Here is a 14,598-nt window from a genome sequence, read left to right on the forward strand (position 1 = left end):
GGGGATGTGCCCGACTTGGGGATCTTGGCCAGTGGTCCACCGCCCGCTGCGCTGTACGGCGAATGTGTTGTGTCGTAGGCATATCCCACTGGTGTGTTTTGAACCGATCCCGGACGCTGCTGTTGCTGCTGCTGGGGCGTTGGCGCCTGCATGGTGAGCATGTGGGTCTGGTACATGCCATCATTGGTGGCACTGCCAGCACTTGTTGACCGTTCTGGGCAGTGTAACCGCGGATTTATTGAGAAAACATAACACTGAACCCCGCAAAAATATACCATTAATTTTCTGCATTTGCAATCGGCGATTAAATATCGGCCTGCACGATTCACAAGTGCTAATAAAGATATTTTTCTGCGATAATAGGAAATTTTCAAGTCGATATATTCTTTCGATAGCTCCGCTGCCACACTGGTCACTCTGCCGCCTGACATAACATCTATTGACAAATCAAAATGTTCTTTAAATACAAACCGAGAATATTGCTCACACAATTCAACGTGAGTCTGTATGGTTTAAAGCTGCATTATTAAAATACAAAAAAGTCTTATATTTATTAGCTACCGCGATGTTATGCCACAAAGCAGACACCCCGACCAAAAGACAGCCGTCCTGTTGGTCTGGCCCATCCGCCAGATCCGAAGACCGTCAGCTGCGACTACATAGGTCCACCAGATTCGCAATCGAACCTGCGTCCCTACGTAAGGCACTACAATGACAACGAAACGGCTTTGGCTAATAAATTGCGAATGACGCGAATCGAAGTAGAGGCTTGGAATGCGAGTTTCTGGACTAGGCACAACAAACGGTTCTATGAGGTTAGCTAGACTCATCTTTTTATTTCCTGACCATCTCTCTTGTTATTTCTTTCGCTTTGATGAAGACGAAGAATTACAACAAGTGTCGTTTTCAGGAGAAAGAGGACTTTATACGACTGCACAAAGAGGCTGGCAACGAGGAAATTTCAGCCGATCGCATGAGCGTGTTCTATAAAACTTTTTTGGACAAGAATAGGCGCATTCATTTAATGTATAACCTTTCGTGGTATATGAAAAACTTTGACATGCTCACAATGGCGTTTATGGTGGAGGTTCAAAATCTTCTAGCGCGTGGAAAGAGACGAACAGGAGTCTAAGCACTCAGAAACTAGTATTTTGGCCATTTGTTTGATTAGCATATAAATATGTACGTCTGAAGAAATTTTGAGTATTTAAGGAGTCAAATAAAAAATATCGAATGATGGTAAAATGGTTGCATACAATTTACTTAACACTTATAGAGATGAAAAAACACTTTCTGGATAGTTAATATGCTTAATTTTAGGGCGCCGAAGTTAAATGAAATAAAATACAATATATATTCGTATGTCTACGTATTCAAAGAAGGTTCTGCACATTACATTTACTAACAAACCTGTTGAGAAACATGACACACTTTCATGTCTCTACCTCCTAATGTCCATTGTAAGAATGCGAAAACTAATAATCGGTATAATTATGATAATATAATAATGGTAAACAAAAAGAAAGGCACACACGCATAAAGTCAAGTGGGGTACTCGCTAGGGTCTAGGGTCTATCTCTCTGAGCTCTATATTCGGTCGTGGTGCTGGGAGTGGGAGATAGTCGTGCAATAATGTACGTAACATAAAATACATATTTTTTTGTATAGAAATTATACAATTGAGCACTTTAAACTACGAAAATGCTGTTCATTTTCTACTCTTTCCACTTTCTCATCCCCTGTCCCCTTTTCTATGGGTAATTAAGGACTAAAGATACAAATTTTCTACAGTGGGCGGCGGGCATATATAAAATACATAACTTACAGGGTCCTATGCTCTACTAAAGCACGTATGCATAAATATAACTATATATATATATATATATGTACATAAATCTATACTGTTTAGAGAATGAATTTCCATTTGCTCAGACGTTTCATTTTACTGGGGAAACTTCCATGTGGGTTGGTTTGTGCTGGTGCTCGCTGTTGGAGTTGCTTCTGCTTTTAGTTCATCCACTTTCGACAATTGGGAGCGCCACAGGCACACGGTATCTTGTGTGCATCATCCTCAATATCAAACTTGTAGTCATAAGAGAGCTGCGGAATCATACGAAACCATACAATATAATACGAAAACACTGCGAAACAGCTCCATGTCTGCATATGTATGTGCGACTCACCTCCTCGCCACGATAAATTTTACGCTTGGCGAATATTATGATCCGCACATCGCGATCGACCTCAACAATCTCCGTCACACAGTTAGGATTGCACGAGTGGTTGATGTAGCGAGCCAGACCGCCGCTCAGAGTGGCGTCTACGACGCGATCCTCGTCAAGGCGAAACATGTAAATGCCCCGATTCTGCAGAGACAAGAAAGGTTTAAAATCGATTTAATGAGCTGACGTTCATTGAAATTGATTGACGTCCACTGATTCGTACCTTGGATTCGTACTGCTTCTCCCGTATCTCGGAAACTTCGGTGCGAATGACCTCTCCAATATACTCGATGATCATGGTGTGCTTCTCGATATCTCGGGCCGCATACAAGCCCAGGCCCTGAATCTTTGACCTGAATGGTGCCGAAAGAAAAAGGCTAATTTGTTAGGGCATATTTTTGATCTTAAAATAAAAATAATTATACACGAGGGGGAACGTTGTGAGCCGCTGCTAAAGCCTTCTTCTTTTATACCTGGCACTCAATCAGTATGTGAGCTTATGATTTATGTCGAATTTTAAAATATTTCATCTGTTTCCATTTTTTTTTGCTACATCATTCTCTCTCTCTCTCTCTTCTCACCCCAATACACTATTCTACCAAGTTCTTCTCCGACAGAGGGCGCACACTGCACGGGGTAGAGTGTGTGTCTGAGAGAGAGAGAGAGAGAGAGAGAGAGAGAGAGAGAATGAGTAGCGCGTGGAGGGCGGTTCCCACTGCAAATTAACTTTTTCATTCTGGCTATAATAATATTCCGATCAGTTCCAATCTTCGGCAATCAGGTTGGTGTAGTCGTTATCTACTATACTGCGTTTTCGGTTTTCTCGTATCTTCAAAATTGTGAATGGCACAGATTTTAGTTTTTTGTGGGGGCGGGGCGAATCTTCAAAATACACTTGTAACAGTGTGATATCACACAAATCTGCATTCAAAATTGCTCTAGCTCTTACAGTCTCTAAAAACTAGGTAACAAGCAAGACGGACAGACGGACGGACAGACACATCAGCTATGTCGACTCGGCTATTGATGCTGATCAAGAATATACCTTATGTGGTCGGAAACGTTTCGTTCAGTGCGCTACACATATCCACTTCGACCACAAAACTCATATACCCCTTAACTCATCGAGTACGGGTATACAAAACGAGAGCCAAGTGTAACCCACCTAGCCAAGTAGACATTGTTGCGCCACTCTTGCTTCATCTTTTTGTACTGGGAGCTCTTGGAGTGGACGAACTGCTTGCTGTAAGGGCAGGCAACCTCTCCGGCAATCGACGCCGAGTTGGCCATGCGCTGGGTGCTGCAGCTGCCTGCAGTACGTTGGGTGTGCGGCTTGCGCCAAACGAGCAGCTGGCGTTGCTTGGGCTCAGTGCGGGCGGCGCCAGACGGATTGATGGCCAGCGGGAACTCCAGCAGCGGATTGCGGCCGTACTTGAATCGGTAGTCGGTTAGCGTCTCGATCCCGGGCAGGCTTTCCAGTATGCGCACAATGGCCGGCTCTGTTAGCCCGAACAGGTCTTCGCCGCTGATGTGTTGCGGGAAGAGCTGCAGCCATTTGTGCACCTTCCGCAGGCGGGTGATTGGTTGCAGGATCTGCTGCCACACCCCCGATGGCGTGCTGGCCTGGAACTCGCGTTCCGGCTGGTTGTCGCTTCCGTCCTGAATCACGATCCGGAATTCAGGCTTGCAGCCGGCCTCGGCTATGGAGCAGATGTAACGACACCGTCGATTCGGACGCCGCACGCACCAATAGTATCGACTCTGCGAATCAGAAGTGTAATCAAATTGGGATGACATTATGGTGCATCTCACTCACAAAAGGTACTTACCACCTTGTAGCCAATTGGATAGATAAAATGGGGTGTGTGGAAGGCCTCCAGTTGGTGGGGCAGCAGTTGGCCCACGTTAAGGAATGTCATGTTGCCCACCCGGAGCAGGTTGCTCAGCTCCGTGTAGTGCATGACGGTGGCAACCTGACGATTTTCGTCGCGGTCCACGAACACCCGACGGTGCACAACGAATGAACTTAGCTCGTTCTCCATTGGCCCAAAAGCGGCTCCGGCTCCAGAGCCAGACCCACCCCCAGAGGCGGCATTGGCATTGGCACTTCCACTGCTTGCATGGTTTTGGGTATGGGAATGGCCATGGGCACTGCAGTGAACGGACTTGTTCTTGTAGAAGACGCACTCCTCGCGGATGGCGCAGGGCAGGTGGTAGAGGTTGTTGCAACGCGACTTGAAGCATTTGATTGTCGCTCCCAGTTGGTGGCAGGCGCTGCACGCCTGATTCAGCCCCGCCTGCAGCGCAGTCTGGAAGTTCATCAGCGCACCGGACACCGTCTCGTACACACCGTTCGACCACAGGGCACAGTTGAGATGCACCTGCATGGGAGAGATTCAAAGATGAGAAGGGGTCGAGTCGAGAAGGGGTAGGGGTAGGGGTAGCAGACTCACCCATTTGTCCACATCGAAGTTAAGCAGGCGCGAAGGTCCGTCAGCCTGGCCATCGCCGCGTTGATTGCAGAAGACGCACTGGCGCGTGTCCTCCAAGTGGCTCACCACGTCCGTTTCCCACACTGTGTTGTTTGGTGCAGCGAATGAAGTCGCTCCCTCGCTCCACTCCTGCTTGATGTCCGAGCTCGTGGACGATTCCGTGGCAAAACAGTCGCTGCTAAAACATTTTACGATGCACTTACGCTGCAGTGGGGGCGCAGCGGTCTCGCTGCTCTGCCGGTTCTGCTTCGCGTCGAGCTCCTCTTCCGGCGGCTCCGTCTTCACTACATTCTGTTGAGGAACGGTCGGGCCTGAACCTGATGCAAACTGGCCGGCTTTCGAGGACCTGCTGGCCGTAAGCAGAGAGATGCTGGCCGCCTCGGCTTTCGTCTGAGTCTCCTTCCCGCTCCACTTAAACATGGCCAAGCAGGCACGATCGCAGAAGTAGAAGAATGGAGGCGGTGGCGTCTTCCGGGGCAAAAGCGCCATAAGCTGGGCCAGCCGGGGCAGCTGTTCCTCCAGCGGAGGCATGCTCTGGCTGGGTACGCGCAGGCCGCTTGCAGGGACGACGTTCGCACAGCTCCGACACAACTTTCGCCGCCCGTTGAGTATCTTTCTGAGGTGACCGTTGCTTACGTAGTGGGGCCGCTTGAACGTCTCTTTTTCCGCCTGCTCCTCGGCCTCCTCCCTCGCTCCCTGGCCCTTTGGCTGCTCGAGACTGGGCTCGGCGCCGGCCTTCGAGTCCGCCTTCTCCTCGATGAGTTTGCATGTAAGGGCGGGCGTCAGGTGCAGCAGATTGGCCAGATCCCGCAGCACGCCGGCTATGTTGTCCGTCGTCGATGAGTGCAGCGAGAGTATCACATTCTGGTTCTTCTGCTGATAGTTGTTGTTGTTGTTGCTATTGCTGCTGCTGTTGTTGCTGTGGCCGATGCCGCCTCCCAGTCCCATTTCCATTTGCTGGCCTTTGCGCAATTCCTCGGCGCAGGTTCGAAGTAGGGGCGAAGTGGGCATCCGCATGGTGAAAGGATCTTCGGCCAGGGCCACCGGCGACATCCGGCCGTGGCCGCGACTGTTGTTGTTCAGCAGAATAAGGCCCGGAAAGCGCGTAAGTCGAGGCAGGGCCGTCCATGCAGTCACTGACTCGCCCTCCACCAGCTCAGTGGTCTCCAGATTGGAATCCTTCACGGCCCCGATGTGCCGTAGCAGCCGCTCGCGGGGATTCCGCTCGATGTGTGTGGAGAATTCCTGGTCGTAGAAGTCGTTCTGGATGCTGGACATGGGCTGAGACTTTCCCTCTACTCCTCCCATGGACCCCGATGGGGATGCAGATCCCCCTAACGGGCCACCGCTCCCGCCAAAGCGTTCGCTGTCATACAGCGAGGGAATACTGGGATGCCGCACCCGACCGAAGTGGCCCAGCAGAGCTCCGTCGCACTCCTCCAGCGGCGAACCCCGGGATAGAGATCCGACAACTTTTAGCTTGCTGTTGCCAGAGTTGGACCCGCCCGATCCTGGTCCTGATCCTGTTCCTGGTCCTGCGCCTGCCATCTCGCTGCTCCCAACAAGGAAGTGAAAGTTGCGGTTGAGGTGCGGCTCCAGTACCTGAAGCGGTTGCATCTGGCGGATGTGCGTCAATAGCTTCTCGGTAAATGCGTCGTGGTCCTCCTCCACCTTGGAGAACTTTCGCACTCGCTTCTTCAGCATGGGTGAGGCGGCCGCACCGCCTCCCCCTCCCCCTCCGCCGCCAGCTCCGACCACTCCCGAGGGCACATGTCCAGTGCCGGGTGCCCCCTGTACGTACTGGGTGCCTGGGGGCATGCGGGCCAGCTGCACCATCGCACCTGCTGGTAGCGTCCCGGAAAGATCCTTGGGACTGTTGGCTGCCTGCCCAGCGCTGTGATTGGCTCTCCGTGGTTTCTGCACCTCGCGTTTGCGCCGCTTGCGCTGGTCCCCTGGTTTGGGTTCCATAACCGCTGGCACGCTTTGAAGGCTGGGCTGGGGATGCGCCTGTGCATGTGAATGAGCCGCCTGCAGCTGCACTTGCTGCTGCTGGTGATGTTGGTGCTGCTGCTGCTGATGCACGTGCATCTGCGCAGGCATCTGGCCATGAATATGAGACTGCATCTGTGCCTGGTGGGGCGTCTCTCCTGGCTGGCCAGCTTTCTTTACGTAGCTGGTTATGGCTGAAATAAGCTGCAACTTGTTCTTTTCCGATCCTGGGGCTCCCGATGAATTGGTGCTGGGTGGCAGAGGCTTCATCCCTATCGCCACAGGCATCTGCATCAGATCATTGCTATGCGAGGCATCAGGGTGGTTGTGCTGCATCTGGAGCTTCTCCTCCAGCTGGGTGTTCGACTGAATGGTTAGTTTTCTCTTCTGCGCCTCACCGGACTTAAACGGCATCTTATGGAGGGCCATGGTTTGGCCCATTCCCGACTCAATGTGAATGCTGCTGCTGTTGTTGTCCTGGATCTGTCTGCTCCAGCTGTTTGATACTGCACCTGCTACTGCTCCTGTTCCTGCTCCTGCTGTACCGTGCACTGCTGCTGATGTTGCTGTTGTCTGAAGGTTGTCCGAGGTGGTTGGCGGCTGCTCGGCCTGTTCTGACAAGGGCACGCCCAGGGACTCTTGTTCCATTGTCATCGACATCGCCATGGGCATGGAAATGGACGCGGATGCGGACTTGTGCTTCATCTGCAGATTCATATCTTTGGAGGGCTTGGTGGATATAGAGATTGTCACATTGGAAACGGGAGCGGTGGCCAGCTCATAGGGCGGCGGCGGCAAGAACTCTGCCGGCTTGCTTGTGGTGCATCCCGCTCCCCCAGAAGACTCCGCCAACTTCCTGTCTCCAATTGACAGAGCTGAGTGCGTGGGAGGTGTGGATATGAACGAAGTCTCCTTGGACACAATCTGTACGGTCTGCTTCACTTGGTTTTGTGGCTGTTGTTGAGCTGCTGGTGGCGGGGGTGTGGGTTTTGGCAGTGCCTGCTGGGCCATCGAGGACTGCTGCACCACCGGTATCTGCTGCTCAAGCTCCCCAACGGCATTAGTTGCAGGAACGGGAGACTCAGTGGTCACAGAAGCTGTGGCGCAGGCAGAAGCGGCTACAGATGGAGCGAGAGGCGGAGCAGCTGGTGCGGCCGCCGCCGACTGTTGGCTGATGCCTCCATTCCCATTTGCCACTGTGGTGGTAGTGGTAGGCGTGGGCACGGATCCGCCACTACTACTTACCGCCGCCGGCACGGGCGGAATGACGGGACGGGCCAACTGCGCCTCCAGGGAGCTGACTTGACCCATGCTCGGGGCCCGTACGTTGATCACCTTGCGGGCAGACAGTGGCGCTGTGCTGGCAGCGACGTGGGCTGGGTTAAGGTTGAGGTTGTGGCTGTGGCTGCTGCTGCTGTTCTGAAGCAGCTGCTTCAGCAATGCGTTGTTCGAGTCATCAGAGGTGGAACGCTGGTTACTGTTACCTGTACCTGCCGCAGACGCAACGATTGTGCCTGTGCCTATGCCTGTGGCTATGGGGGTGGGCGTGGTTGTGCCCGTCACCGTAGGCGTGGATGTAGGGGGACCTGGAGCTGGGGCTGTGATGGCTGTCAGCGTAGTGTTGGAGTTCAGACGCTTCTCCGGCGTGACTAGGACTTCGCCGGGCTGCTCAGCTGGTGAAGCCGGAGGCGGAGCGGTGGGAGCATCCTTGACTATAGCCTCCTGCTTGGCCAGCAGATTGGTCTTGGGTTCGTTGCTCATCTCATCCAGCTTTGGGATTATAATCGAGAAGGGCAGTGTCTCTGACGCCGCCAGGTTTACACTCAATTTGGTGGGCGTGGTGGCTGGTGTGGTAACCACGCCCAACCCCAATCCCACCACGGTGGGAACCGACGTGAGCTTCAGCTGCATTGGAGCCGGCGACGACACTGACACTGAAACTACTGATGACGACGAGGGGGATGATTTTTCCGGATTCAGGTCCTGGTTGAGGGCGTGGTGCGTCTGCAGCGCGGAACTGCTGACGGTGGTGGTGATCATCTTGGGCTTCTGCTGGGCCATTGTCGTCTTGGAGAGCACCAGGGATATGTTCTTGTTCTGTATGGAGATGATGGGCCGGGCCCCCATCCCCGGAGTGTTAATGCAGATTGTCCCCGCCGTGGACTTGGCTACAGTCTCGTTGATTATGGCCGACACTGAGACGGATGAGGTGCTGCTGGTCATTTGGTCAGATCCGCTGCCGGAGGCGGATGGCGTCATTGTCATTGTGACAGGCACCGTACCGGTTGTCTGAATTATGGCGGCTGCGGCTGTCGCGCCCGCACCCGCTGGCACAGACTGCTGCTTGAAGATATTAAAGCTGGGCGAGCAGTTGTGACTGACCTTATCCAGGGGCTTTATCACGACGCTGTTGACGCTATTTCCAAACTCGTCGCTGGCTCCAGAGTCGTGCGATTTGGACTTGTTGAAGATGTTGTCGCTGTAGGTTATCTTGTGGCCAGCCAATCTGGTGGCCGGATTGCGACTAGAGTTGACATTGACCCCGACACCCGGCTCGTGCGTAGTGTCGACAATCTCGGAGGCGTCGTGCAGCTTTTCTTTAACCAAGGCGAATGTTTGGTTGGAATTCGTGGTGGTTATCGCCACAATGCTGGCCGTGGCGGGGGCCAGACTGCCGCTGTTCACCTGCTGTTGGGCCTGCTGCTGCACCTGCAACTGCTGGACCTGCTGCTGGAGCTGGTGCTGCTGCTGGATCTGCAGGGACATCTTTTTGCTGACCACCTTGGCGGCGACTATTTTGGTGTTGGCCGGCTTGATCTGAAGACCTGAGAAGGAAACGATTGTGGTGGGGTTTTTGGGCACGCGCTTGATCAGCTTTGTGTAGTTGAGGTGCTGGGAATGGTGCTGCGCCGCACTATGTTGCCCGGAGGGGGCAGCGCTGGTCACGGGTCCCCGACCGCCGGGTTGCATGATTTGCTTGCTTTCGACGATGGTGGCGCCACCAGCTGTAGCCGCGCCACTAGCACTCATTAGGAGCGGCACGGAGATCGTCTTGTTGCCGATGGAGACCTTGGCTGTCGTCTGGGTGACCTCGGAGAGCTTCTTCGCGTTCACCACCAGCTGGGTGCCCTTCATCTTGGATTGGATATTCACGCGGTTCAGCAGAGTGGGCTGGAGGCTTACTTGCTGCTGGCTACTTCCAGCCGTCGCACTAAATATATTGTAGTTAGCCTGTGAAGACTTCTGGTTCATTATAGTGCTCCCTCCCACGCCTGGTCCCGATCCGCCTCCATTGTTCGTATTCAGTATTATCGTAGACGTTGTGGATGAGGTGACAGTGACAGGGGTGACTGCGGATGTGGTCACCGCCGAACCGGCTGCGGTGTTGGAGGATGCTGATGCTGAGGCCGACACGATGGTTGAGTTTTCGGGCACCACCTTTTGTTCAGTTGCCGAGGACGCCAGTAGGGCGTAGTCCAACTCCTCAGCGGCAGGCAACACTGTCTTGTTGGCATGCTCGATATGCTCGGCTCCTCCACTCGGCTCGATCGAAATAGTGGAAGCCGTCGATGAGGAAGAAGATGCAGACGACGCACAGACGGTCTCCTTTTTGGTAAAGCTTGTAAAACCTGAAAGTGTTTGTTGGAACAATTGGTTACGTTACTCATCGATGCAAAGAGATGGTACGAGATGCAATTAAATAGGTAGGCTAGACTAGCCTCATACTCACTCTGCTTTTGGCCACCCTCGAGCGCTTCTTCAGGCTTGATTGAGGCACTCATTTCAGCGTTAGCACCAAAGTTACATACTATAATCTGATCCTCGCGCGGATCCCAGGCATTCTCGGTGCCACCTTGATCCACTTGTTGGTGCTTATATCGCTCAACTGTAGACTTTTCGGAGGCAGTAGATATTTGTTTTGAGGCGGCAGCTGCAGCTGTTGCTTGGAATGCCAATGACGGTGCTTGGACGGAGCCTCCTAGGACGACAGCACGTTGCTGTTGTCGGTGGTGCTGGTGATGTTTCTGTTGTAGCTGTTGTTGTTTGGCGGGCAAACTAGTCGAGGGCGGGCAAAGCAGCAATTCGGTTTTGAGTTTCTTGCGATTCGGATCCTCGGTATCGTCGATGCTGGTGCGCTTCTGTATATTGATTGCATTCAAATTTAGTGCTGTGGTTGCAGATGTTACACGTTCGGGTTTTGCCTTTTCGGCGGCAGCAGCCGCAGCAGCAAGCGATGTTGTCACTTTCGATATATTCATAACAAACAAGTGGACACTGGACAGAGTCAGTCGCTAGCAATGAATGCTGGATCAGCTTGAATTTCGTGTTAAATACATACAGAAAATCTTTTAAAACATGCACTATTTGGACAAATTATTTTCGTGTATGCAGTAGCAGTAGAGGTGTCAAACCATCGAGGGCACTATCGATAGTATCGATATTTTACTGCTAGCCTCTACTATCGACAGTTTTGCGACTATCATGATAGTATCGAGCTACAGTCGTTGCGCTTTTGATATGTTTGGATTGACTCCTATAAAATACGAAGACACATTTGTAGACAAATCGACAGGTGGTATGTAAGTTTTACAATGGACAAGTTCCTAAAAGGTTTCAATGGTTTTTTAATAATTATTTGAGCCCGATACTATTACGATAGTATTGATTGTTTTTTTCAAAACATTCAAAGTTGATATTCCCCGATTTTGATATTCGGTTTATTATTACTAGCTAGCTGTGACTCTCAGCCCTAAACAAATAATTTAATCCGATAGATACATAAATTTTCTACAAGATTGTCAAGTTTTCAGAAGTCTTTTTCATTGCATTATTTACATATTAAGGTTCAAACAAAAACAACATAAAACGAATGTGACGTCGTTTTGTGGCGTTGCCAGACTCATGCAATTCGTAGTTGCTGCGGGCTGCCATACCATGATATTTTGTGATATGAAATTCGTCAATTTTGATATTCAGTTTAATATTACTAGATAGTTGGCCCTCTCAGCCCTACAAAAAATAATTTTATCCAATTCCTCAATGAATTTTGTTTAGGATTGGCTAGTTTTCAGAACTATTTTTAATGGGATTGTTTAGATAATAGGGTTCAAACAAAAACGGCCAAAGCATAAAACGTAAATGTTGATGGTCAACCAAGTTTCTTCTATGCGTATGGACTTTTGTATACCATATCTCCAGTAATTGATGTTAAATTTGTTGTGCCAAGCTCCATTGAAACATTAATAATGATTTTATCCTAGATTGACATGTTTTTTACCTACATTAATATTATTATGTTTTATGTTATATAAATATTTTTATCCCGATTCTGATATTATTATTGAAACCCGTGAGTTGCAAAATTTCGTTAATATCTTTAAAACAGAGACTGAGTAGTTACTGCATTAATTGGAGCCGGAAATTACAAACAATTTCTCAAGTCCATAATATCCATTTTCCCAAGGTATGCAGACTGTTGCCCATTCCGTGCCAAAGTTGCACACAATGCTGCCTCTTCATTTCCCCATGTTGCTGAATTTTTTCCCATACAAATCAAATATATCTACGGGAACGCGTAGGAATGACGCAACAATGAATCTAAGTTCAAAATAATCAGCACCAACCAACGAAAAAGGTTGAAATTTAGGTACAGTTTCAGTATTTATTGGTAAAAGGGAATTTATTTTCTTTCGTACGTGCGTGCGTCAAAAATTGGTCCTAGATAGGTTTTATATATTATTATATTATTTTAAGCTTGCTTAGGTTTTACATGTATTTGATAAACAATTGTTGGGTTTAAAAATGAGCCAAACCAAGCCCATTCTAGCGTTCCTGTTTTTAGAAAAATTTATTTATGTGATCAGAGAAAGTTAGGTATTGAAGTGGGATCTTGTTAAATTTGAGAATCGTACATTTATATTTATCTTGGGAGTCCGCCAATTTCATTTGGCCATATAGATCCACGCCAGACCCGACTTGCCTCCACTTAGCCAGACGGCCTATCATCAATAATAAATATTTTCTTTTTGTACCCAAAAAATACTTTTCGATATAAAATCCGTTACAAAAGTAACGGTTTACCTTACGCGTTTTCGACTTTCAGCCAATCAAATCGTTCGAAATTTTCTGTAAACATTTGAGGTGATTTTCTGTGCAAAGTCCAAAAAAATGTTCGCGCGACCATGAAACAAGAATATAGTGCCGAATATTTTTCACAAGTCCGCTGAGTACCAAAAAATGATCCATTGATAATTTTTTAAATCATAAAATTAAATTCACACGATGAAGTAGACTCATTGTTGCCTCGGGTCTCGTAAGATACGTGTGGCTAACATCACGAAAAAGGGGAAAGTCAAAACAAAAGAGCTCTCTTCACCTCGGAAAAGAGGGCAAATTTTGAATGCCCACCACGAATTGAGAGCGAAAAATGTGCGCTAAATGAGTTTGGCAGTCATTTTCAAATGTATATATGTATATGGAAAAATAAATAGCTCACTTGATTTGTTTTGTCGAGTGTGACTGGAACCTCAGAAACCTCTGAAACCGAGAAAAAAAAGGCTTCCCCCCCCCTTTTTTTTTTGTTGGTTGCCCCCAAAAAAAAAAAAAAAAAAAAAAATTAATTTTTTTTTCCCCCCTTTTTTTTTTTTTTTTTTTTTTTTTTTTTTTTTTTTCTCCCCCCTTCTTTTTTTTTTTCTTTTCCCCCCCCCCCTTTTTTTTTTTTTTTTTCGCCTTTTCCCCCCCCCCCGGGGGGGGCGGTTGTCTTTTTTTTTTTTTTTTTTTTTTTTTTTTTTTTTTTTTTTTTTTTTTTCCCCCCAGACAACCTCTGACAAAAACCGAGAAAAAATAAATAGCTTAACCCCGACTCTATTTAATCAGGTTAGTAACCAGTAAATATCAACAAAAAAATAATTAATTATTTGAGCCCGATACTATCAGTAGCAGTGTAAAGCTCCTAGTACTCAGATCGAAAAAAACACCTCGCGAACAGAATCAGGGTTGATATTCGTATGAGACCGATAAGAAATGTTTTACGGCAAAAACTGTTTTCTAGGCTCTGTACTAACTAGGCACTAACCATACAGTATATAGATGTTCCAGTTCATACAACGAAAGTGTCGCAGTCGAGTTTTCTGTACCAGCTCCCAGGGCCTTCGGCTCTGTGAGGCTGAGACATTCGGGTCGGGAGCCAGGCCATTCGGGTCAGGAGGTGGGCCGTTCGGCATGTATGACTCATGGCGGGAAGCGAAAGCAAGCTGAGCATTGCAAATTTATGTGTGCAAACCAGTCTTATTTTCCGAAACCGTTTTGAGTTTCGTTTGCAGGCTACGTAAATGTGTGTGTTCCATGTATTCACACAAATGTTTTCAAAACATTTTTTCTTCACGGTGTCCGGCACGGGAGGCGTCGCCATCTGCTGCTTCTGATAGTCAAACACATTACCTTGCCAATAAAATATTGGGGAGCCCAGGATTTGGCTGGGGAAGAGCGGCCCCAGCCGAAGAAGTGCATTTTATTAACTTTAAACAAAACCAAGCAGCTGTCTGAGCAGAGTAACCGTTCGGAATGCAGTGCACACCTCTGGTCACACACTGGCTGCTCGAAGAATATATGACATTCGTTTGCTGGCAAACAGTTTTTCGATCTGAGTACTAGGCTTATCCTAAACTTTTAGCTAGTCTCAATATGGATAAAAATAATTAAACAGTTTAGAGCTTCAAATTAAAATGAAATTAATGTTACTAACAAAAAAATCAAAACTTGTTTTTCGAACATACAAATTTAATAAATATATGTATGTACAAACCTGCTAACTCTGATTATGCTCGGCCATTGTTTGTTCGTTTTTTGGATTTCAAAAACAAATCAATAAAATAGGAAAGACTGCCTCCCGTCCG

General features: G+C 48.7%; 2 protein-coding genes across 3 annotated transcripts; one reads left to right on the forward strand and one right to left on the reverse strand.

Annotated features, from left to right (window-relative positions):
* The first annotated feature begins 391 nt into the window (after positions 1-391).
* Positions 392-1,234, forward strand: LOC111072347 (COA8 family protein CG14806, mitochondrial). Of its 2 annotated transcripts, none has more exons than XM_041595684.1 (3): positions 392-497; positions 558-815; positions 881-1,234. In XM_041595684.1, the coding sequence occupies exons 1-3, from the start codon at positions 453-455 to the stop codon at positions 1,130-1,132; spliced, it is 555 nt and encodes a 184-aa protein (XP_041451618.1). In that variant the 5' UTR covers positions 392-452; the 3' UTR covers positions 1,133-1,234. The 2 variants fall into 2 exon arrangements, with proteins under 2 accessions (XP_041451618.1, XP_022219821.2); XM_022364129.2 differs by having other exon boundaries at positions 911-1,234.
* LOC111072322 (histone-lysine N-methyltransferase trr) lies at positions 867-11,122 on the reverse strand. The gene is made up of 7 exons (XM_022364097.2): positions 10,434-11,122; positions 4,676-10,332; positions 4,052-4,603; positions 3,388-3,983; positions 2,446-2,575; positions 2,184-2,366; positions 867-2,100 (listed from the first exon to the last, which is right to left on the reverse strand). The coding sequence occupies exons 1-7, from the start codon at positions 10,960-10,962 to the stop codon at positions 2,008-2,010; spliced, it is 7,740 nt and encodes a 2,579-aa protein (XP_022219789.2). The 5' UTR covers positions 10,963-11,122; the 3' UTR covers positions 867-2,007.
* Between the last annotated feature and the right edge of the window lie 3,476 nt (positions 11,123-14,598).

This window comes from Drosophila obscura, unplaced genomic scaffold, assembly GCF_018151105.1.
Source record: "Drosophila obscura isolate BZ-5 IFL unplaced genomic scaffold, ASM1815110v1 contig_75, whole genome shotgun sequence".
Classification (NCBI taxonomy): Eukaryota; Metazoa; Arthropoda; class Insecta; order Diptera; family Drosophilidae; genus Drosophila; species Drosophila obscura.

Excerpts from the sequence above, each read along its gene's own strand:
- LOC111072347 (XM_041595684.1), top strand. The coding sequence starts at position 453 with ATGTTCTTTAAATACAAACCGAGAATATTGCTCACACAATTCAAC. Across the intron at positions 498-557 it reads TATTGCTCACACAATTCAAC|CTACCGCGATGTTATGCCAC; the intron begins GTGAGTCTGTAT and ends TATATTTATTAG. Across the intron at positions 816-880 it reads ACAACAAACGGTTCTATGAG|ACGAAGAATTACAACAAGTG; the intron begins GTTAGCTAGACT and ends GCTTTGATGAAG.
- LOC111072322 (XM_022364097.2), bottom strand. The coding sequence starts at position 10,962 with ATGAATATATCGAAAGTGACAACATCGCTTGCTGCTGCGGCTGCTGCC. Across the intron at positions 10,333-10,433 it reads CGAGGGTGGCCAAAAGCAGA|GTTTTACAAGCTTTACCAAA; the intron begins GTGAGTATGAGG and ends AAACACTTTCAG. Across the intron at positions 2,367-2,445 it reads AGAAGCAGTACGAATCCAAG|AATCGGGGCATTTACATGTT; the intron begins GTACGAATCAGT and ends TTGTCTCTGCAG.